This window comes from Mauremys mutica, chromosome 3 (assembly GCF_020497125.1).
Source record: "Mauremys mutica isolate MM-2020 ecotype Southern chromosome 3, ASM2049712v1, whole genome shotgun sequence".
NCBI lineage: Eukaryota > Metazoa > Chordata > Testudines > Geoemydidae > Mauremys > Mauremys mutica.
This window is the reverse complement of record NC_059074.1, coordinates 107,541,003-107,564,858: the sequence shown is the minus strand read 5'-3', so window position 1 is coordinate 107,564,858 and position 23,856 is coordinate 107,541,003. Positions and strand designations below refer to the sequence as shown.

Here is a 23,856-nt window from a genome sequence, read left to right as displayed (position 1 = left end):
TTGGTGTCTCCGGAGCTGGGAGGATGGCTGGAGAGCTCTCCCTCAACTTTACCGTGCAGCCCGCAGGAGGAAATGTCAGCAATGCTTTGGTGCCAGGGGTGGTACTGAAGACAGACCTCCTGGCCCCTTCCCGGGGCACGGCGATGTTTATCGTCCGCTGTGTGATCCCTTCGCTTTACCTGCTCATCATCACCGTGGGCTTGCTAGGCAACATCACCCTGGTGAAGATCTTCATTTCCAACAGCGCTATGAGAAGCGTGCCCAATATCTTCATCTCCAGCCTGGCCGCCGGAGACCTCTTGCTGCTGGTGACCTGCATGCCGGTGGATGCCTCCAGCTACCTCTTCGAGGAATGGATGTTCGGGAAGGTGGGCTGCAAACTCATCCCGGCCATCCAGCTCACCTCGGTGGGCGTGTCCGTCTTCACGCTCACCGCCCTGAGTGCAGACAGGTAAGATGGCAATACGCCTAGAGATCGTGTGTGTGTGTGTGTGTGTGTGTGTGTGTGTGTGTGTGTGTGAGAGAGAGAGAGAGAGACAGACAGACAGACAGAGAAATTTCTGCTCTACAGGAGCAACTAGTTGCCAGATATTAGTACCAGACCTATTCTGGTACCATAGGAATGCTGGTGCAACAGAATGTTCTGTTTTGACATGCCCTTGAATTATATCTTGATTTTGTTGTCCAAAACAGCGATACCCATTTCATCTCCATTCCAAACATACAGAAAAAACAACAAACAAATTCCCTCACTCTTTCCCCCAGCAATAAAGAGGAAAGGGCTTATTCCTGCATCTCTTTCTGCTGAATGATTTAAAGAGAACCATTCATGGAATTCAAAGCTACTGGATCAGCTCCATTAACACTTTCAAACTTTTGTAGAGGAACAGCAGATAAAGAAAAATACACTTTCTCTTTTTACCATCCTCATGTCCTAGTCTGACAATTCTTACTCACAGTGGTAGTGATTATTCATGTGAGTAGACCTATTGACTCCACTGGGACTGTTCCCAGGTGTAGTATTTGCTTAACTAAGGAAGGGATTGCAGGCTCAGGCCCTAAATGACAAATGTGTTGCAAAATAACTGACTGCATCCTTTAAATTATCATTGTCTTTTTTTCTTTCCTGTTTTGAACACTTTTATTCAGCTTCAGATGAAAGTTTTTGAACTCCTTCAGGCAAAGTTCTCACTGACTTCTGTGGGAGTTTTACCTGAGCATGTGCATGCATGACTGGCTTGAAATGTATAACACTGATAAAGGTTTGTGTTGGAAAATGTATCTTTAGCTTTAACACACTTTTTTGTTGTTGTTTTTTGTTTTGTTTTTGTTTTAACTTTTTCCTTCAGGGTATAAAACAATTTTATTTCAGGTTTTCAGCCAGTTTACAAAAGAGTCTGATTTCATCTAAGAGCTTGATCCAAAAGCCCCTCAAAGTCAGATTAACTTTAGTGGGCTTTGAATCAGGCCCTATATTATTACTTTTGTATAAAGCATTCAATCTATATTCATGTTTTGTATCTTTGACTGCAACTTGTGAAAGATCTGATTTCATCAGTTCAGGAATTTACCTCAAACTGCCTTGTATATGAAAGTGGACATGCAAAATATTCTTTCATTTTAAAAAGTGCTATTGTGATATTCTATATGATATGTAAGGAATGTATTTGCAAATCAGAGATTTGTAAAATCACCAGTGAAATATGGTGGAGGTGGTATAGTGGTTCAAGTTTAATTTATTTTACTTTTGAGATACAACTTCTGCGTCATCATAAATTCAGTATTATTTTACATATAGTTTTGTATCCTTGTTATATAATAATGCTAAAGTCATGATGACTGCATATATTTTAGTGTTGACATCCTAGAAAACAGCAATACACATGATGTCTTGACTGCATAAAATGTTTTTATTACAGGTGGTTCCTTTAACATTTTAGAGGTTTGTATTATATTATGCGTAGTAGAAATGGGAGTAATTTCCCTGACAAAGCCAAGCATATTATTTGACAACTGTGCTTTTTCTTTTCTTCTGTAGATTATCTTTTAATTTACCATGGATTTATTCACTTGGTAAATAATTACCAATCTCAATCCATCAGTCTTTACTTAGCAAAAACTTCCATAGACTTCAATTGGCTGAATCGTTATTACTTTTGGACACAGTCCAACTTTCATTAAAGTCAATGAGAGTCTTGACTTAATGGGAGTTGGAGACGTCTCTTTCAACTCTATCCTGCACTTTTGTAGACCTTAAGCTCCCATTGAACTAAATGGAAGGCATTCATACTGAAGGAATGCTGGATCTCCAAAGAAGTTACAGGAGCATCACTGTTTACTACAGTGGTTAGTTTGGTGCATAGTAAACATACTCTTTTCACAGATATCCTTTAAAGTACTTGTACTTTTTACTACATTGTAACTAAAAGTTTTTCTGGTCTATCATTGCCATGAGAATCAACAGAAAATACTCAGACAGACCTAAGGAGAGATTTGTGAATTTGTCTTTTTTAGCTTTAGGAGGAAAAAGGGATCAAATTTGTCCCTTTAAACTTCAGTGGGGTTAAACATACAAAGTAACACACATAAAATATTCAGAGTTTTTTTTAACAGTATGCCTACATTTACTATTTGGATTGTATAAAAGGAGTTGGGAGAAACTGGAATGAGGAGCAAAAGGGAGGGTGTAAATATTCCCATAGTGTAATTAATAGTAATCATAAGTTTGGAAATTCCCTATGTCAAATGACATGTGCTACAGTAATGGTGATTTCAGAAAATAAAATATTACAAGGGTTGACTTCATAAGTCACCATGGACTGAACAGTATGATATTTGAGTATTGAGACTTGTTGTGGACGGGGGTCAATTAATACCCTTGTTTGGCTATTACAGTGGTACTCATTGCATATACATGTATTCCAGGGGTCCCCAACGTGGTGCCCATGGGCACCATGGTGCCCATGGGGACATCTAAATGTGCCCGCATCCTGGCTGGCGGTGGAGCATCCGCCGAAATGCCACTGAATTTCTGCGGCATTTTGGCGGTGATGCCTCTCGATGATGCCGCTTGCTGCTGACAAGCGGCGTCATCGAGAGGCGTCGCCCCCGAATTCCTGCATCATTTCGGCAGCAACCCCTCTCGAATACACTGCTTGCCGCCAACAAGTGATGTCATCGAGAGGCGTCGCCACCGAAATGCCGCTGAAATTCGGCGGCATTTCGGCGGATGCTCCACCGCCGCCACGGTCCTTTGTCTGGTGCCCGCCAGATGAAAAGGTTGGGGACCACTGATCTAGTCTAACTGTCCTTTGTATTTCATTTGACCTTTCTGTTACAGATAAATATTTTCTTCAGAAAACTGGTGACCTCTTCCTTTTAGTGAAACAAATGTGTACCTTGTATCTTGTCCCTTGTAGAATACTGGGCTCCCATGATCTTTCTCCATGTAAACTTCCTGAAGAAATTGTACTGCATGATGATTAGAAACAATTATATCTGCAAAATGCCTCGAAAACAAGTTTCAATGTGTCTGGATTCTATCATAGAATCATAGAATATCAGGGTTGGAAGGGACCTCAGGAGCACATCTAGTCCAACCCCCCGCTCAAAGCAAGACCAATCCCCAACTAAACCATCCCAGCCAGGGCTTTGTCAAGCCTGACCTTTAAAACCTCTAAGGAAGGAGATTCCACCACCTCCCTAGGTAACCCATTCCAGTGCTTCACCACCCTCCCAGTGAAAAAGTGTTTCCTAATATCCAACCTAAACCTCCTCCACTTCAACTTGAGACCATTACTCCTTGTTCTGTCATCTGGTACCGCTGAGAACAGTCTAGATCCATCCTCTTTGGAACCCCCTTTCAGGTAGTTGAAAGCAGCTATCAAATCCCCTCTCATTCTTCTCTTCTGCCGATTAAACAATCACAGTTCCCTCAGCCTCTCCTCATAAGTCATGTGCTCCAGCCCCCAATCATTTTTGTTGCCCTCTGCTGGACTCTTTCCAATTTTTCCACACCCTTCGTGTAGTGTGGGGCCCAAAACAGGACACAGTACTCCAGATGAGGCCTCACCAATGTCGAATAGAAGGGAATGATCACATCCCTTCATCTGCTGGCAATGCCCCTACTTATACAGCCCAAAATGCTGTTAGCCTTCCTGGCAACAAGGGCACACTGTCGACTCATATCCAGCTTCTCGTCCACTGTAACCCCTAGGTCCTTTTCTGCAGAACTGCTGCCTAGCCATTCGGTCCCTAGTCTGTAACAGTGCATGGGATTCTTCTGTCCTAAGTGCAGGACTCTGCACTTGTCCTTGTTGAACCTCATCAGATTTCTTTTGGTCCAATCCTCTAATTTATCTAGGTCCCTCTGTATCGTATCCCTACTCTCCAGTGTATCTACCACTCCTTCCAGTTTAGTGTTATCTGCAAACTTGCTGAGGGTGCAGTCCACGCCCTCCTCCAGATCATTAAGGAAGATATTGAACAAAACCGGCCCCAGGACTGACCCTTGGAACACTCCACTTGATACTGGCTGCCAACTAGACATGGAGCCATTGATCACTACCCGTTGAGCCCGACAATCTAGCCAGCTTTCTATCCACCTTATAGTCTATTCATCCAACCCATACTTCTTTAACTTGCTGGCAAGAATACTGTGGGAGACCGTATCAAAAGCTTTGCTAAAATCAAGGAATAACACTTCCACTGCTTTCCCCTCATCCACAGAGCCAGTTATCTCATCATAGAAGGCAATTAGGTTAGTCAAGTAGGTCAGGATAATGGACCAGTTTTTCAGGAAGTGTAAATGGAGCTATGCTGATTTATACCAGCTAAAGATTCAGCCCAACGTTTTCAGCTTCCTTTAACAATACCATGGGCTACTGTTTATAGTTCATACTTTTTTGCATGGTCACATTTTTCTAATATTGTGATCAAATACAATTCTGCTGTTTTCTCTAGATTTATTTATCTTTTTAACGAATGCTTAAAGTGCAGAGGGTCAAATGCAGCCCTTGTGTAACTCCATTGAAATCAATGGAATTAGACCAAGCATAAATCGGGTTCTATCACCATACATACAGAGTGACTTATTCTTCTTGTTTAAAAGCATGACCGAAAGAAAGCACTAATTAGATGGCTATTAGGATAATTGAGTAATGGTCATGGTTGAAATCAGACTCCACTGAAGTTAATAAGAGTTTTGTCATTGACTACATTAGAGCCAGCATTTTAACTCCTACATTTTAATAGCAAAGCTCCATCATCATTTTGGCCCCACTCCAAAAGCATTTAAGTACATGCTTACAGTTAGGAGCCTGCTTTAGTGCTTTGCTGGATCAGCACCTTACATCATTATTGAGATTTGAATAGCTCAACTATTCAATACAATATTACTTTTAATCTTCTATGGCTTCAAGTAGCATTTCTTGGAACTATGCATAAGTAGATGTAGAAATGGAGAGAAAGACAACTACAGTTCTATATAACCTTAAAAATATATGAGTTCAGTGCTGGTTTCTGACTTTATAATAGAAAACAAAATGCTTGTTGAATCAGTTTATACCTCTATTATTTCTTACATTGTCAGATACCCAATTGAAAAATTAGGATGAGGTCTTTCAGCAGTGGTGTTAAAGTCCTTTACTAGAGTGTGGTGGGCACCAAAATATCCCACAGCACAGGGGTTCTCAAAATGGGGGTCGGGACCCCTCAAGGAGCCATGATGTTATTACATGGGGGGTCGTGAGCTGTCAGCCTCCACCCCAAACCTCGCTTTGCCTCCAGCATTTATAATGGTGTTAAATATATGAAAAAGTGTTTTTAATGTATAAGGGAGGTGGTATTCAGAGGCTTGCTGTGTGAAAGGGGTCACCAGTACAAAAGTCTGAGAACCTCTGACATAGCAGGTACTGGGTTTGTATCCTTAAATATTTGCATACACACCAGACCATGAGGTCATTTTATGAGACATAGGCCACAGAAAGTGGTAGTTTCATGAGTAATGTCATGTCACAGTATCAGCATTTGCAGAGCTGAAACATCATTACAAGTAATATTGTCTTATGGACTGTATCCCATAAGTTATGGTACATAAAATATCGATTTTTCATAAGTGGGGAACTAATAGTAAAAGATTTATCTTGACTAGAAGTCTGTGTTCAGAGGTATCCACATTCTCCTAAACAAGCCTGTCTCTCTTAAAAACATGGACTGGAGGCAAAAAGTAATTATTTTCTACACTTTTTTGGTGCTAAACTCCGTTGGCACACTGAGTTAGAGGGGTTTGAAGAAATTTAAACCATCCAACAGGTGTAGTTAACCAAATACTGAGCACTGTATCTGCCATCCCAACCTCCTTATACCAGGACTGACATCAAGGGTCAAGAAGACTGTAATCTGCCATCTTGGGTTCTCTTCATTAACTCAGGAAGGACATTTTAAAAGAATAGGAAGGAGAGAGACTGAATAAGAGAGGAAAATAAGTGAATTCCCTATCAGTCTCTCTATCTAGGTATTTTTAATGTGCCCAACACTGGTTTCTGAGCACACTGGGCCTGATTCTGCTCTCACTTACGCTGGTAATGCTATGAACTCCAATGGTGTTACTCCGGGTTTACCCTGATGTGAGCAGAGAATCAGGCCCTATATCTCCATCCCAATATGTTTAGGGAAAATGGTGTAGCTGGGAATTCCATGTGAAATCTTTCCTTGGCATGAAATAAGTTCAAACACTCAAATACATCTTAGTGTATTGGCAATGGATAGTTGAATAGGAGACTGAGTTAAAAGTCAAGGGTGGGGTTTTCAAAACTCCCACTGACTTCCATGGGAGCAGAGTACGGTCAATGCCAAGCACTTCTGAAGATTGTACTCTAAGTTTGTAAAGCCCTATCTGTTTTCTTCTTAAACAGGCAAGTTTCCTATGGCCCCTGTATTGGACCAAGATTACTAATATTAGTCCACTGCACCACACAGGTGGAGGGATGAATTTGAAAGTCACTGAATATCCTGACTGCTCCTGCTGTGTCAAATGTGTTAAGAGCCCCCCAAAGTTCTCATTTCTTCCCTGTAGTGGAGCAAGTGAAGAGGGTGAGTGGCTAAGTGAATACACATATAGGATACCGGAAAAGTACTTAAGTTGCATATACTTGTTTACCCTAAAACAAACCCTCAGAAATAAATAAGCAGCAATAAACAGCACACTGAAAGTAACTTGAAAGAAACCAAGAACAGGTTTAAACCAAAGATTAAATAACAGAAAACATAAAGCCAATCAGACCAAAAAGGGGAAACTGACTCGACTGCATACAGTAGATAGAAAAGGAAAGGGAAGGGGCTTGGCAAAAGATTTGTTAATTGAGTCAGGGGCTGGGGCTCAGAGCATATACATGGAATTGTTTCTCTTCAGGTAATGTTCTTTTTGTACAGATCAGGTTTAGCCAACAATTTCTTGGTTTTGTACTTGCCCAGTCCCAAATTGCAATCATATATAGTCAGTGGATTCCCACAGGAAAAGCATATGGGAGAAATTTCTGTTGGGAATCCTCTCCAAAACCCCTGTGCTAGAAAGACTTTTGCTGGAACTGTAGCCCTGATTCAGCAAGATACTTCAGTGGGATTTCTCCCGTGTTTAAAGTTAGGCACATGCTGAAGCACCTTGCTGAACTGGGCCCTTGGTATATAGGTAGCTTTTTGTTAATTTAGCTAGAAAATAATCCATGCATTTGTAGGAGTCAATGTGTATTTGTAGCAGTCAAAATACCTAAACTAGCTATGCCTGGCAATGGCTAGTTTGCAGGGTTCTTAGGTCACTCAATGTGTTGTGTCAGGGAGGAGGGATGTAGGGCTGGGTCTGGGCCCTTGGCCTCACCTCTCCTTGCAAGGTTCACAGATAGGACTAGACTACTACAATAGATCAATGGGATGCCAGTGTGTCAGGTGTCAGTCATACCGTTTTTGGGAACTGTTCTGCCTTGTAATGTGGATGACCTTTGTTCAAGCACCTGCTTGTTGAACAGTATTTACTGAGTCTACATCATACCTGGCTGATGGGAGGTGCAGTTTACTGCATCACATAATTCTGTGCTTGGCAGACCCTGGGCTGGGAGGATGTCAAAAGACACCACATTAATCCATGAGGGAGCTAGGTACTGTACCACCATGATGTTTAAAGGAGGGATGAAACATAGGGCACCAGGTTTGATCCTGATCCCCAGATTTGTATGCAGGGCCGCCCAGAGGATTCCGGGGGCCTGGGGTCTTCGGCAGCGGGGGGTCCTTCCGTTCCGGGACCCGCCGCCGAAGTGCCCCGAAGACCCGCGGTGGGGCCCCCCCCGCCGCCGAATTACCGCCGAAGTGGGACCCGCCGCCGAAGTCCAGCCCGGTCTTCGGCGGTAATTCGGCGGAGAGGGGCCCCCGCCGCGGGTCTTCGGCAGGGCCGCCCAGAGGGGGGGGGCAAGAGGGGCAATTTGCCCCAGGCCCCGAACCCCACAGGGGCCCCCACCAGAGTTTTTCGGGGCCCCTGGAGCGGGGTTCTTCACTCGCTTTGGGGGGGGCCAGAAAACTCTTGCGGGGCCGGGCGCAGGAGCTTCTTCTGCTCCCGGTCTTCGCCGGCAGCGGGTCCTTCCGCTCCGGGGCGGAAGGACCCCCCGCTGGCGAATTACCGCCGAAGACGGAGCGGGACCCGCCGCCGAGTTCAGCTCGGTCTTCGGCGGTAATTCGGCGGCGGGGGACCCTTCCGTTCCGGGACCCGCCGCCGAAGTGCCCCGAAGACCCGCGGCGGGGGCCCCCCTCCGCCGAATTACCGCCGAAGACTGGGCTGCACTTCAGCGGCGGGTCCCGCTTCGGCGGTAATTCGGCGGCCCTGTTTGTATGGGTATTTTCTTGTGGGCTCAGCTCTCTAAAATATATAGTGCTGATCTTCACACATGGCTCCTTTTTTCTAGTTGAAAAACTATTTTAGGACATACAAAGCAGCTGGCACGCCCAAAGTAGTCACAAAAGAATAGATATTTACCCAGGCACCAGATTCTAGGATCTTGCTTTGGGATGCAGGGCTCTTCTGCTCAGGCATCTTGATGTCAAGAACTTGAACTCCATGCAGAGATGCAGATGTATTTTTGCTAAATCAGTCTAGCAGATGCATACTAACAACTCTAATCAGGAAATGAGAGGGGTTGGAGCTAGTTCTCTGAGACATAGAGAACTAGGGTCTGGGCCAGAGGAGGTTCTGCAGGGAGATAGCTTATGGTGAGTTTTATGTTCTGCTGTTGTTATGTAAGTTAACAGTAAAGGCAAACCCCAGAAAAGAGGCATTGTGTATTATATGCATTGAATGTATCTTCTCTCTTCAGGTGAAGATCAGCATGTCGCCTATTTACAGTATGAAAAGCCCCAAATCTTCCAGTTTGTTTTTGAGTTTTAACCCTTTCACACAGCTTTACTAAATGTATGGGAGAATTATTCAAGGAAAAAAATCAGTATGAAAATTGACCTTTGGAACAGACTGAGAAATCACCTAACCTGAAACATTTGCAAGTTAAGTACAAATAATGCAATTCAGATCAAATACAACTTCTCTTTGCTGGTTCTACTCTTTCTTTCTCAATCAGTTTTGTTCAACATGTCCCTCAAGACCATGTGCTGAATGAGCTTCTCTAGTATGCTGAGAAGCCCTTGTTAGCAAATATCCATTTCCTCTAGGTTAAGAATGTGGGATTTACTCTATTGGATCATACTATCAAGATCAGTACTCTGCCCCTAGCAGTGCTGCAAAGTAAGGTGAAAAAGGAAAGCTAGTCCACATAGCTCTCTGGGCAATGCTATCCAGGGGCGAAACATTTCTTACTGAGCATACTGATGATGAGATATATTTATAGAAAAAATAGTGAATATACTTAGCTCTTATATATATATTTATTTATAGAATAAATAGTGAAGATACTTAGCTCATATATATAAGTACGTTCACTATTTATTCTATAAATAAATACACCTCTACCTCGATATAACGCTGTCCTCAGGAGCCAAAAAATCTTACCGCGTTATAGGTGAAACCGCATTATATCGAACTTGCTTTGATCCGCCGGAGCGCACAGGCCCCCTCCCCACCCTGGAGTGCTGCTTTACTACGTTATATCTGAATTCGTGTTATATCGGATCGCGTTATATCAGGGTAGAGGTGTGTGTATGAGCTAAGTATCTTCACTATTTATTCTATAAATAAATATATATATATATACACACACACATAGAGTGATTGATTTTTATATATATCTTACCCAAAATGTATATTTATGTTGCATCATTGCTTTAGATTGCAGAATTGCATCAGGAACAGAATATTTCTAATGTGTGTTTTGTTATAGAAACATCTGTTCTTTCAGGCTTTATGGTTTTGGGGGGGTTAATTTTTTTATATATCATTTTTCACTTTTCTTCCTCTGTCTATTTCTTATTTTTTTGTGTGTGTTGTTCCTTTTGTATTATCCATTGTTTTTTCCACATTAATATTCTACCTTTTGTTTTATTTTTCAATACTTCGTTTACACATTCAGCTCTTTAATTGTGTATTTTTGCTTTCTCTCCTTACCTTCTTTATTTTTGGTAAATGCACTTTTGTGTCTTTGATCCTTTTATTAGGTACAATAAACAAATACATAAAAATCTAAGTGGATGTCTCTGTGTTGCTACAATGCAAAGCTTCTGCAGAAGATGCAAATGAAATGGAATCAGATATGCTGAAAAGGGGAGAATGAGGCAACTGGTATGGAACAGCTGAAAAGGCGGATGAGGCAACAGTTTCCTTTTATTCAGGATTTTAAAATGTAAGGCTAGATCCTGAGCTGCTGTAAATGGACAAGACTCTGACGTCAACAGAGCTGTGCTCATTTACACTGCCTGAGTATTGGCCATAACATTTCTGAAAATCAGGGGGACGTGTTATCCTATAGCTGCTCTTTAATTATTCTACCCATCACTGGCACAGGCTATTCCTGAATTTAGAAAGGAAATGTGGGGAATGGTTTTATGACAGTTATAGTTTTAAAAGGGTAAACTGTAATTGAACAGATTTTACACCATAGGCTTCTGCCTCCATACATTTATGCTTCTGTGCAACAAATACATTTTATTGACCTTCTCCTCTGGTAGTGGTACCTTTAGGAGATGAAAATTGATTTTCTTTATTCAGGTATGTGCAGAGCAATAGTGTGCTTCTTGATCCACTGCCTAAGGATGTGCAGTAGCAATAGCCATACAGTATATTATATCAAGATGGGTATATATACACACTTTGAAATGATGTTTATATAAATTATGTATTAGTGAGAATGTTATTATAAACAGACTATGTTGAGGGATAGCTCAGTGGTTTGAGCACTAGCCTGCTAAACTCAGGGTTGTAAGTTCCATCCTTAAGGGGGCCACTTAGGAATCTGGGGCAAAATCACTCCTTAGTCCTGCTAGTGAAGGCAGGGGGCTGGACTCAATGATCTTTCAAAGTCCCTTTCAGTTCTATGAGATAGGTATATCTCCATTTAAAAAAAAAGTTGTTTCATTGTCCCAGTTTTGTGAAACCAACCTGTTCCAATATACTGGGAAGTTTTTGGAAATCATTAGTTCACTAAGGACCTTGACTTCAATGGGCTTTGGATCAGGCCCATAGTGAGGGCAAGGGGGAGAGGAATAAAACCCCAAATGCTTCACTCCTTTCAAATGCCTTGCCCATTCAAACCTCCAGGAGACAAGACTCATAGGAGCCAAAAAGTTTTATAGCCTGATCTTCTAGTCTATTACTAGACTAGACAGGGGTGTAAAATGTGTCATGGAATGAAGAATCAGGCCCTTAGTTTTTGCTGTTTTCACAGTCACTGCTAGCCTTTCTGACCATATTCCATATTGAACCGAATCTGTTATGGCACATTAAGTTGTATAAAAGGTGCCCATCAGTGAATTTTTGGAGGCATGTATATGCTTAAATATCATTACAATAGAGAATATTGAAAATTCTCCATTAATTCTTTCACCATCACCCTCCTCAGGAATAGGCTTGAGCAAATAGATAAAGATGTCTTTTATCAGTCAGTGAAAGGCTGTGCAATACCAGGTAAATGGATTCAGGCCAGTGGCATTAAGAGGCTATGGCTCTCCATGGATCTGCGAGTTGGCCTCTTGCTGCAAGGCTTTTGTTAGCCTGTAAGACGTACACTAGGTTTATTTTAGATGAGAGGTGGAGGCAGAGGCAAGAGAAAAAGAAAAGGCAGAGAAATGTTACCATCTTTCTGTGAAACTCCAGATATGGGGGGCTGGGGGGAGTTTGAGTAGGATAGAATTATACTTCCCACCTGCAAGGTGATCATATTTTCAAAATCAAAAACGGGGAAATTTTTAAGGTGACACCTTTTAGGGTGGAGAAATCATCATACCAAAGACAAGAGTATCATTTTAAAAAGTGTCATACTAGGCTATTGCTGCTGCTAGTTTTGGGCTCAACAGGACCAATTTCTTGGAGTTGCAGAATTTGTTTCCCCAGAAACTTATCATGAAACACTGAACACATGTCACTGACATTCACTTTGAGCATATGAACAGTTTTAATCATGTCTCCACTCACCCATTCAATTTCTCTTCACTCCTAATGCTTATCATCACACTGAATGATCATTCCACTGGTAAATGCAGAACCAGTTCTACTCAGCAAAGGGATATGTCTTGAACAAGCATTTTATATTTGTTAAAAAACAAACAGCGCCAAATGGATAGACTGATTCTATGAAAAACTAGGAAATTGCAGGTGTCCTGAAAGAACTTCCCAGGACACTAGACCATCATATGAATAAGGTCATTTTCTCCTGTACTGAATAGTCAAATTCTGCTCATCTTACTCAGGCAAATAGACTCATTAAGTCAATGCAGCTGCTCATATAAGGAAAGCAGGATTTGCTTTAGAGGGTTTACTTTTCACCCTCCTGGTATAAAATTTCTCTGCATGATCTACTACTGGACACTGATTCTTTGTAAAAAGTGCTGCATTACAACACCTTAATTCTGTATTTAGACTCCTGACGACCATTTATATTGTCAAGCTAAACAATGTCTTCTTATATTTCAAACCTAACATAATCACACTCAAAGTAAAATGCCAGTAGAGAGATGAGCATGGCAGATGGCATTTTGGGGGATTACTTGTGGGCTAAGCACTGGCCCTGTTATCTTAAAATGGAAGCTATGTGGCTAAGTCAGTTGTACCAGAAAACTTCCCCAATAGCCTTAAAACATAATTCAATACAAATCACAGTAATATGACAACAATTTGCAATAATCAGCTTTAAATTACATCTCAGTGATCAACACCTTTTCTTTTCGAGTCAGTAGTTGGCCCCATTAACATCTCTGAAATTCTCAGATAAACACTATCTGCATTTCAATCTGCTTCAAAAGCAGCAGGAATGCAATGTAATCAGATATAACTTCTGCGTCATCTATGTTTTCACAAACGCCTTCAAATTGCAAAAACATTCACTCTTTTCATAACTGGGGGATCCAGCTGTCTCTATAACTGCAGGGCAGTATTGGAGCTTGCCTTTATAGAAATAAATAAATGTGTAACACCTTAATTTGGGCTAGAGATCCTCAGCTGGTATAAAGAGGCATAGCCCCAATGACGTCAATGAAATTATGGAGACAAGGGGGGTGAGGTGATATCTTCTGAGCTTGTCTTTCACCAACAGAAGTTGGTCCAATAAAATATATTACCTCACACACTGCCTCTAAAATCCTGGAACCAACATGGCTACAACATCACTACAAACAACAAATGAAGTTATGCTGATTTACACCAGCTGAGGATGTGGTGTGTTAGCACTGTGTATATGTAAGTCATGAGAGCCTATATGTCCCATTTACACAGGACATTGCAGTAACTGTTTGGCTTTTCTACAGGAGCTTACTTATATGGTCCACAGCATTGTTAATAAAAGTAAAGGAAATCCCTGTAGTTCCATATTCCTGGACATTATTAATGATGGTTCTTTGTGAAGAGCTTGAAGGGATTTTCTTTTGTAAGGTACAGACAAATGGTTTTCATTACACTTCTCAGACTGCTGTTGAACAGTTTGTGTGGATGGAGCTTGTCTCTAAAACATAACCCTGAACTGGATGTTTCTGATGTGAGGATCACTCTCCTTTGACTACTTCGTTGGTCCTCATTTCAACTGATTTCTGTGCAGATTACATGGTGTAGTTTTAAGGCCCTAATCCTGCACAGTAAAACACCCCCTGACTTCAAAGGTGCAGGATAAAGGCCTAAGCAAATAAGTCATCTCAGTGTTAGAAGTATTGAGAAAATCTGGCATCATGTTTTGGACAAGGCTGCTTGTTAGTGCTGCAGGTCCATGAAACAGATCTCCCTGGTGGCCAGGGCCGGCTCTACAGTTTTCGCCGCCCCAAGCAGCGCGCCGAATTGCCGCCATCGGTGGCGGGAGCAGTCCGTGCCCTTAGGGCGGCAGGTGCGTTTCCGGGGCGGTGGCAATTTGGCGGCAGCTTCTATATTTAGCTGAAGCCGCCCCAGACAGCTAAACATAGAAGCTGCCGCTGAATTGCCCTCACCGCGGAAACGCGCCTGCCGCCCTAAGGGCACAGGGACTGCCCCCACCGCCCACAGCAGCAATTTGGCGTGCTGCTTGGGGGCAAAACAACAGGGCCTGCCACCCCTTGCAGAATGCCACCCCAAGCACCAGCTTGGAATGCTGGTGCCTGAAGCCGGCCCTGCTGGTGGCAAACAGACAAGGAAAGAAACACTGCAAATGTGCAGAAAAGCGAAAGGGATATTTCTGTTTTGTCATTGTGGTTGCTACCTTGAAAACTGCTTTTCCTCATGGCTGACAAGCTGCCTGAAAGTGGTGGATTTTATGGCTTTGTAAGAGAAAATCCTAGTCCAGCTGTGAAGCTATACCCAAAAGGCATTTAGACATGCTTTATTTCAGGGTACAGTGTGTGTGGCAGGAAGTGGACTCAGTGTAGTGTAGAGCAGCACAGCAGTGGACAGGAAGTCTGATGCCTGTAGTGGTGGTATAGCTGTAAGGACTAGAGACTTCTTTTTTCTTGCTACTTTCCTATTCCAGTTTAGCAACTTTTAAAGCCTTCTTCCAAAACTCATGATTATACTGCTGGCTGTCATGAAAATTGTTATAAGTTCTGCTGATATCCAGTCCATGTTCTGAGTCTTTGGCCACCCCTTTGATCATCTTCCATCCACAATCATTGAAAAGGCCATCCTACCAACATAACTCTCAGGTCTCCACTGGACATAGCCATACCAACATAGCTTCACCTCCCTCAAATTGTCTTCAGTTGGGGCAACCTGCATTAGGCCTCTCACAGCCTCATTTCATTTTCTATCATGGAACTGTCCATCTCGACAGCTTCATTTCCATGGTGGAGAGCATACTGATTTCTTTTCTTGTTGCTGGCCAAGTCTCTGTTCCATACATTAGGATGGGTTGAATTTCAGTTTTATACACTTTAGCTTTTAACTTTGTTGGTATCTTTTTACCACAAAAAACTGGGGGCATCTCTCACCATTTGCACCAAGCAGCTTTGGTATGATCTCAGGCATCACTCAGGAAGGTACCATTGTCAGCAACCATTGATCCTAGGTATTTAAATTATTTCACTTTAGGCTCTTTGCTTGTAATATCCTTTATGGCAGGTCCTCCTCCATCAGTTGTTACAGCCTCAGTCTTACCAACATTCACTCTAAACTGTGTTGCCACTGTTCAAAGTTGGTTGCAGGATCTCACAGTCTTCTGCATATATCACTAAGTCATCAGCAAACAGCATATTCCAAGGTGACTCCCTTCATATATTCTCACTTATCACATCCAAGACAACAAAAACGAAAAAGGTCTCAACGCTGACCCTGATGCAGGCCAACATTTACTGGAAATTCTCAGTTGTAGCAATGTTTGGTTTTGATTATGGTAGTCACTCCATCATATATATCCTAGAAAAGAAGGACATATCCTTCCAGCACATCTTTCTGTCACAAAGTCTGCCAAACTAATTCTTGTGGTACATGATCATACACCATCTCGAAGTCCATAAAGACCTCACTCAGTTGCTATCTCTTTTCTCTGAACTTGAGTACTCATAGAGCAAATATGGCATAAATCCATTCTGACCCTTCCAAATTTCAATCATTTCATGAAGACACTTTTCAATAACCTCCCATACTTTCATAGCACTGGAAAAGGACCGAACACCAGGCTAAATTCTGCACTTGGATTCATGGGAGTCCTATATGCACATCCAACCATTGAATTTGGTTAATTGTTTTAAAAAATATTTTCCCCAGCCAGCTTCAAGGAGAACGATGAAGTTATTGGGGGAGGAGAAGGAAAATAGTCAGAAGGAAGTGAAACATTTTTTAGCATTTAGATCTACTCCCAGTACCAGAGTCATATTTTGATAATATCTGAACTTTTATATGTCTTCCTGTGCATGCATATGCTGTAGGCAGGAAGGAAATAATACAATACTGAAAACAGCGCAAGCAGAGGGTACTCAGCAAGCTTCAGGTTCTCAAAGGTATTTAGGTGCCTAAATACTTTAGAGGCTGGAGGTCTCAGTCCCTTGAATGACATTAGTGCAGTCACAGAAGTACAAACATTGAGAATGGTACTTTGCTGTTTCATTCATAAAATGAATATTTATAGTAAATTATTGTCCTGATTCATGGTATTTTATTATTTAAAAGAGACAAATCACAAGAATGCTCTTTCCGACAGTATTAGGTGCAATGGAAGATGACAGTATCTAGCACTTGAGTGGCTTTTTCTCTCTTGAAGCAGCAATTATATCAGTTTCTTTAAAATAATCATCACAGATGATATAATCAACGTTAGGGTTTGAGACCATGTGACTCCAACAAAAATTTCTGTCAAAAAATCTTTCATTCCATCACTAAGACATTTAGTTTGTGTGTCGAGGGAGTGAGGGGTGAGGATGACGGAGGGAGTTTCTTCCATGCCAACAATAAGAAGCTCTGTAACATATCCACTAGTCAGGTTCAGATATTCACAGTGGGAGCTTCAAGTGAGTGTGTGAATGTATTTATAAGCAGAATGCCTAAGCTCCAGAGAAAGGAAATTTATTATAAAAATATTTCCTACAATGAAGCACCCTTGCCATTGGTGGTAATGTTAGAGAAGGGGGAAGATAGAATTTTAGGGAAGACTTCTAATTAAAACTGAAGACTCACTTATAATAACTACATGACCTAACTGGCAATGTACAATGCACTGGGTTCATCAAAGAGGTTAATGGGAACTTGGCTTTCCTTGCTAATTTAAATAAATAACATTCCTTAGTTAGGTTTACTTCCAAATGTTAATAAAACCTAGCCAAATTTGTCAAATTTGTTTATAGAAATCTAGGAGCTCATAGATTTCAGATTGTCCTATTATCTACATCTGTGCCAATTTTGTACAAATAGAGAAGCTGCATAATTACCTTTAATTAATGTCAGAATGCATCATTTATGTTTGATTTCATCTGTAGTCTGTTACTTACCATTTCCTATGCCATGTCTCTTCATAGGTATAAACAATGGGCCAGATTCTGCAACATGCTGAATGCCTCCTGGCTGGTGCTGAGTTCTACTCCCACTAACTTCAGCTGGAGATCAGGGCACTCTGCATCTCACAGGATTGGGCCCTAGGACAGGGAGTGAAGAATAATGTGTCTCTTTAAAAATGCCTGGGGAATTTAAGTAGACAGGACACACTGATGAAATTTTGCAGCCTGACCACCCTTATTCTTTAGAACCGAAGCCAGGGGTTCTTTTGTTACCACAAGTGATCAGTAACTTTATGTCTCATCTTAAAGAGGACACCACCAACAGCACAGTACCCTCTAACACTGACTCAGTGATGGCTCAGGTGAAAGTGTGCCATCTACTGAATCACCAACATCAATTTCTGGTTCAGGCCTAACACTGCTTAACTGATGAGAGCTGACAAGACCACAGTCCCAGGTGGTGTGGCTGCAGCTATAATAATTCAATGTCCTGTCATGAAAGAGAGAGAGAGAGGGAGAGAATTGATTTTCTTAACACAATACATGGCTTTCACAGAAAAAAATGTAATGTTTTTTAAAAAATTGGCAGATGTAATGACCCAACGTCAGCTCAATCAAATCATAAAATGAAACATATCGTTTGTCTTCGTATAATGAAATCAAGGAAGAAAGAACTAAGAAAGATACTGTTGACTAATAAGGTCACAATTTGTGTTTGGAAGCCTTCATGTTCTGCACAGAATTTTGCTGTCTCCATCATGATAGCATAAAAGATTTCCATTAAGCCTGATGCCCAGACCCTCAAAGGTATCCCACTGAAGTTTGTCAAAGGTTTTGAAGCTCCTAACTTCAGTGGGATACCTTTGAGGGTCTGGGCATCAGGCTTAATGGAAATCTTTTATGCTATCATGATGGAGACAGAAAAATTCTGTATAGAACAAGAAGGTTTCCAAACACAGGAGTTGCTTCAGGAAACATTGTGCCCCAGAAACTTTCCTCTGAGGAACAGTTCCTCCAGTGCTTCTCTCTTGCATTGGCTTAGGAATCTGCTACAGCACTATATAGATTGTAAGCTTTGCAGGGCAGACACTGTCTACTATTTTGTTTGTTAAGTGAGTGTAGCACAATGAGAACTTACTCTTGATTGGCCCTTAGGCATTACCATAATAAACACGATTAATAAAATAATAATAATACATGGCATAACATACTCCTCCCTTGATTTCCAGCCAGCTCTGTAGGTTGGCATATAGGGGAGTGGAGCCATCTCTCAACCTCTCCTTCTCCACTCACTCACAGTGCAGGAGAACATTGGATGTTTAGCTCCTGCTTTCCCTTCTGTGCCTGGGTCTGCAGTTTAGGGACATCTAATGCTGCCATGTGGTGCTGGGTGCTAGAATAATAGGGGGCCCCTCCCCACCCCTTCTGCTGGGGGGAACAGGGTCAGAGCGTGGGGGCTTGCCCCCTCCACCTTCCTGGTGCTCCTGCTGGGGGAAGAGCATGGTCAGGGTGCAGGGTCTTCCCCTGCTTCCCGGTAGGAGTGCTGGACAGGCAGGTGGAGTGGGGCAAGCCCCTGGGCCCTGATCCCTCTCCCCCCACAGCAGGAACACTGGTTTGCTGAGCTGGTTGGGGTGCAGGGGAGCCCATTTTTCCAGGGCCTCACAATTGGCTGGGACCCCAGGGCATGAGATTCCTTGGCCCAGTGGCTAATCTGCCACTGGGTCACAGCTTCGCTCCACTCTACTCCCTTGTGTGGCTGAGTTAGATGCAGCCACAAACCAGCCCTTGGTATCCACTTAGCTATATGTTGACTTCTGCTTAGAGCTGAGTGGGAAACATTTTTCCCATCCTGTGAGAATTTTCAAGATTTAAAAAAAAAAAAATTCCCATCCTGAATTGGGACAAATTCAAAATGTCAAAAACTAAAAATCTGGAAAAAAAATCAGTTTGGGTCAATCAAACCATTTCATTTCAATAATTTCTGAAGTTTTGTTTTGCTTTTGAAGATTTGTTATTTCTTAATTTTTTTACTATAATTAACTTAAGATTGTTATGAACCAGAAAACTAGATTTTTTCATTTTGATAATGTAGAACTGAAACATTTCAACAAGTTCAAAATGTGTTGTTTTTTCAAAAATATTTGAGTTGAGAAATTTATTCAAACTAACCCTTTCCAGCCAAAAAATTTAGTTTTGATGAACCAGTTTTGTGAAAAACAATCGTGACCAGCTGTATTTCTCTTTCTTTTATTTTACTTTACTGTGGAATGATAATCCTGTTCTTTTATAAGTGCTTGCCTTTTGTATCCTATACTGTTTGTTAATTTATCAATGCTGGCAAAAGTAATATACATTAATAAATATAGTATACTGTAGTAAAAATAGATTATATGTAAATCTTGACACATCACATCAGAAAAATTGAAGTGTCACATGTTACTTTAATCAAAGGCTTGTATTGCCTTTTTGCATCAGACATAGAATGTTTATTATTATTATTAATTAATTATTTTTGCCCCTCTCCAGGTACAAAGCAATTGTAAATCCCATGGATATCCAAACATCAAATGCAGTTCTGTGGACGTGTTTTAAAGCTTTTGCCATCTGGATAATCTCCATGATGTTAGCAGTTCCTGAAGCAGTTTTCTCTGAAGTGGCCCACATCAACGGTACAGATAATGTCAGTTTCAGGGCATGCGTACCGTATCCCAAGACAGATGACATGCACCCAAAGATCCACTCTGTGCTGATATTCTTAGTATATTTCCTTATCCCTCTCACTATCATTAGTATCTACTACTATCATATTGCTAAGACTTTAATTAAGAGTGCACACAATATCCCTGGAGAATATAGTGAGCATTCTAAAAGACAGGTAAGCTATTTGCAGTGCACTTGTATGCTGAAAGATTTGTCTGCTGTACACATTTTAAAATAAAAGCACAAAAGCTCTAACATAACTAGTATAGGCCTAGGATTATATTAAAAATTTCATAGGCATGGACCCAGGTCTAGCATTACCTCAAAAAACTCCATGTTTTAAATCTTATTTTACAACAGCTCTAAGACTAGTTTGGAATGAGTATTTTTACTCTGTTACATAAGAAATACAAAGAAACACAAGCCGAAGAGTGTGTTTATTTCTTTTCTGTCTTAGCCTTTTAGTAAGAAACAAAAATAATTCAACTGATGATATTAATTACTATATATACTGATGTATGGTATTGGTGACTTGAGTATTTGTATGTGTTGTTGATTTAGCAATCACTTTTGTATACATTAAGAAACAGCATTTGCTGGGGCAACCAGTTGTAGCTTTCTGACCTCTATATACTCATCTCTTCCTGAAAGAAATCCAGTGCATTACAGAATAATCTGTGGAAACAAACGATAAAGGGCCAGATTCATCAAAGGTATAAAAAAACCTTGCGACTGGAAACTAAGTATTGAAATACATCAGAAAAGGCAGTTCTTGTAGGACATCTAGTCTAGCTGAAACCATGAAGTACTGAAAATCCCTTGAGAAAACTTGTAGTTGTAAGGGTTTCTCCTTGTTTCTAGAACAATATGGCTTGGATAAACAGTCAAATTCTGGGGGTATTTCTCTGACTAGAAATGCTGAATCTACCAAGGTTCTCCACAATCCAAATTTAGTAGTACCATCCTTCTTGGCATCCTCTATATTACAATATGCTACAAATCTTTGAGACGGAGCCAACTCAAATTAGTGTGACATATCAGCAAGCCATATCAGAAGCCGACTCATCAATGTAAATGACACAACAGTTTTACTGTTCAATAAAATAAATCTTTCTGAGGGAAAGTGCCTCAAAATCATACATCCACTTTACAGCAGCTTAGATTGCTTAATAAAAGACCAATGCTGATGAAAAGAATTAGGTAGGGTATTTGCTGCCATATTTTAGACTGTTACCTGTTCACCCCCTGATAAGAGAGAAACATATTTTTAGATGGCAAATCATTTAACAGAATAATGAAAACATTTCCTGGTGTCCTCTCTACTCAACATTTTGTTCCTATTCTAGCCTGTTTCTTATTAAAAACGCATACTTACCAGCATTGCATGGACCATTTTCTTATTCTGTGAAATATAAAGAGCCATTTGTCTGACCTCAATGAAAGTAAAGCTAATTTACATCACATTTCCAAAACTGTTAGAGATTCTTTAAAAAACAAAACAGATTTTTGCTTTCATTATTTGTTGAGTTTATCTATTAGATTAAAAAGGGGAGGACAGGCTGACCAATGTACATATTACTTGACAAATAGTAAAGGATTCAGATTCCTGATGCCAACCAGAGTTTCTCTAAGAAAGAGTACAGACGGGGAACATACGCATCTCATATTTTCTGCTATCTTTGCAATTTATAGCCAATTTCCAACTCACTTTGTACAAGTGTACATGGTTGCACAAGGTGAAAGGCAGTGGAGAATCAGGCCGAGTAGAAGCAGGAAGAGATCCATAGTCCTAGAGTGTGTGCCCCTCATGGCACAAACTTTGCAGAGATAGAAAACAGCCTGCTCTCTATGGCTGTGGGAAACCTACTGGTTTGGGTTTGGATGGGTAGTGGTGAACTATATTTACTGGTTTAGTTCACAGGGTTTTGCAACCTTCCAACACCCCCAAGTTCATTTGAGTTTTTCTAGTAAAAAATAGAGCCAGAAAGCATGAATCCTCCACATAAGCCCTCCTCCCCACAGCAGGCCCTGGCTCTTCCTACAATGGAGGGAACACACAGTGGCTTTCTATCTTCACTGTCTTCAGGGGTTGACCATCTGGCCTGTTCCCTCCATCCTGTTTTTTGTGAGGACCAGTATGTAGGCCATATTCCCCCACATTTAGCCCTGTAAATGTCTTTGGAGGAACAGGTGGGCTGCAACTCCCACTATCCTACAGCAATGCAATTGGGAACTGCTTCTCTAGTGTTACTTTGGATGCTTTGCCAGACCCTTTACCTCAGTCTGTATCTGAGACACCATTGTGTGCTAAGAGCACCTGTTCTGGGGATTTCCTAAGAGAATGGTACAAACTGTGGCATTTCAGCCTCAGAGGGAAATAATGGGATGTAAGTACCATTGCAGAACTAAAACTCCATGCATCAGACTAATAATGTCTCTGAATTTCAAACCTTTTTTCAAATTAGCCAAGTGTTGAGATATATTCCAAAGGAAACTATTCTACCAGCTTACTATGGTGACTGAAAGACAATGTATACTTGGAATCTGAGTCCATCTCGGTGTACTTATCTATGTAACAAACCCAAACATAAAGGCCAGTCTATCTAGTGTAGCTGCCAGCAGCTAAGGATTGGTTAATGAAAATGAACTGTAAATGAGAAATGAAAGCAAATGAGATAGCAAAAGTAATTTAGCCCTTAAAGGGAGTAATTTTACTGATCTTATCTGAATTCATTGTTAGAGTTATTGTAGTGAAATGTCACATGTTTTAATTAAGTCTGTTATATGGATTAGTTCTATTCTGTGTTGTTAATTTGGGTTCTGTTGATTTATCATTTTAGATGGAAACTCGAAAGCGTCTGGCAAAAATTGTTCTGGTCTTTGTTGGCTGTTTTGCCATCTGCTGGTTCCCTAACCATGTATTGTACATGTACCGGTCGTTTAATTACAGTGAGATCGACCCATCGCTAGGACATATGATCATTACCTTAGTGGCCCGAGTATTGAGTTTCTGCAACTCCTGCGTCAACCCATTTGCACTGTATTTTCTGAGTGAGAGCTTTAGGAGACATTTCAACAGTCAACTTTGCTGCGGGAGGAAATCTCATCGAGAGAGATCCACCAGTTATCTGCTCAGCTCCTCTGCCATACGAATGACTTCTCTGAAAAGCAATGCCAAGAACACCGTGACTACCTTGACTCTACTGAATGGGCACAACCTAAAACAGGAAATGTCATTATGATTTCATCAGTGCAGCACTTTACCTGGGAATAAATCTGGGCTTTTATTTCACAGCCATGTCAATAGCTTAAGATGCTTTCACTAGTCCTTGAAACAGAGGATTGATCCAAATCTCTCAGTTTGGGACCATTGCATATCTAACTTCTAATTACTTTCAGACAGAAATGAATGATATTACTGAGTGAGAAGAGAAGAATGAGTGTTTCTAAGACAATTTGTTAAGGGGCACAATTCTGTACACTTAATATACAGGATAACAAAGGTATGGTGTTAATAGTGGTGTAACTGATCTGATGTTATTTAAAAAAGAATATTGATTCACTTAGCTGGTAGGT

At 41.1% G+C, this 23,856-nt stretch overlaps 1 protein-coding gene across 1 annotated transcript; it reads left to right on the top strand.

Annotated features, from left to right (window-relative positions):
• Positions 1 to 23,522, top strand: NMBR (neuromedin B receptor). Its single transcript, XM_045010022.1, has 3 exons — positions 1 to 451; positions 20,107 to 20,455; positions 23,121 to 23,522. Exons 1-3 carry the CDS (start codon positions 24 to 26, stop codon positions 23,520 to 23,522), a joined length of 1,179 nt encoding a protein of 392 aa, XP_044865957.1. The 5' UTR covers positions 1 to 23.
• Positions 23,523 to 23,856: the final 334 nt, after the last annotated feature.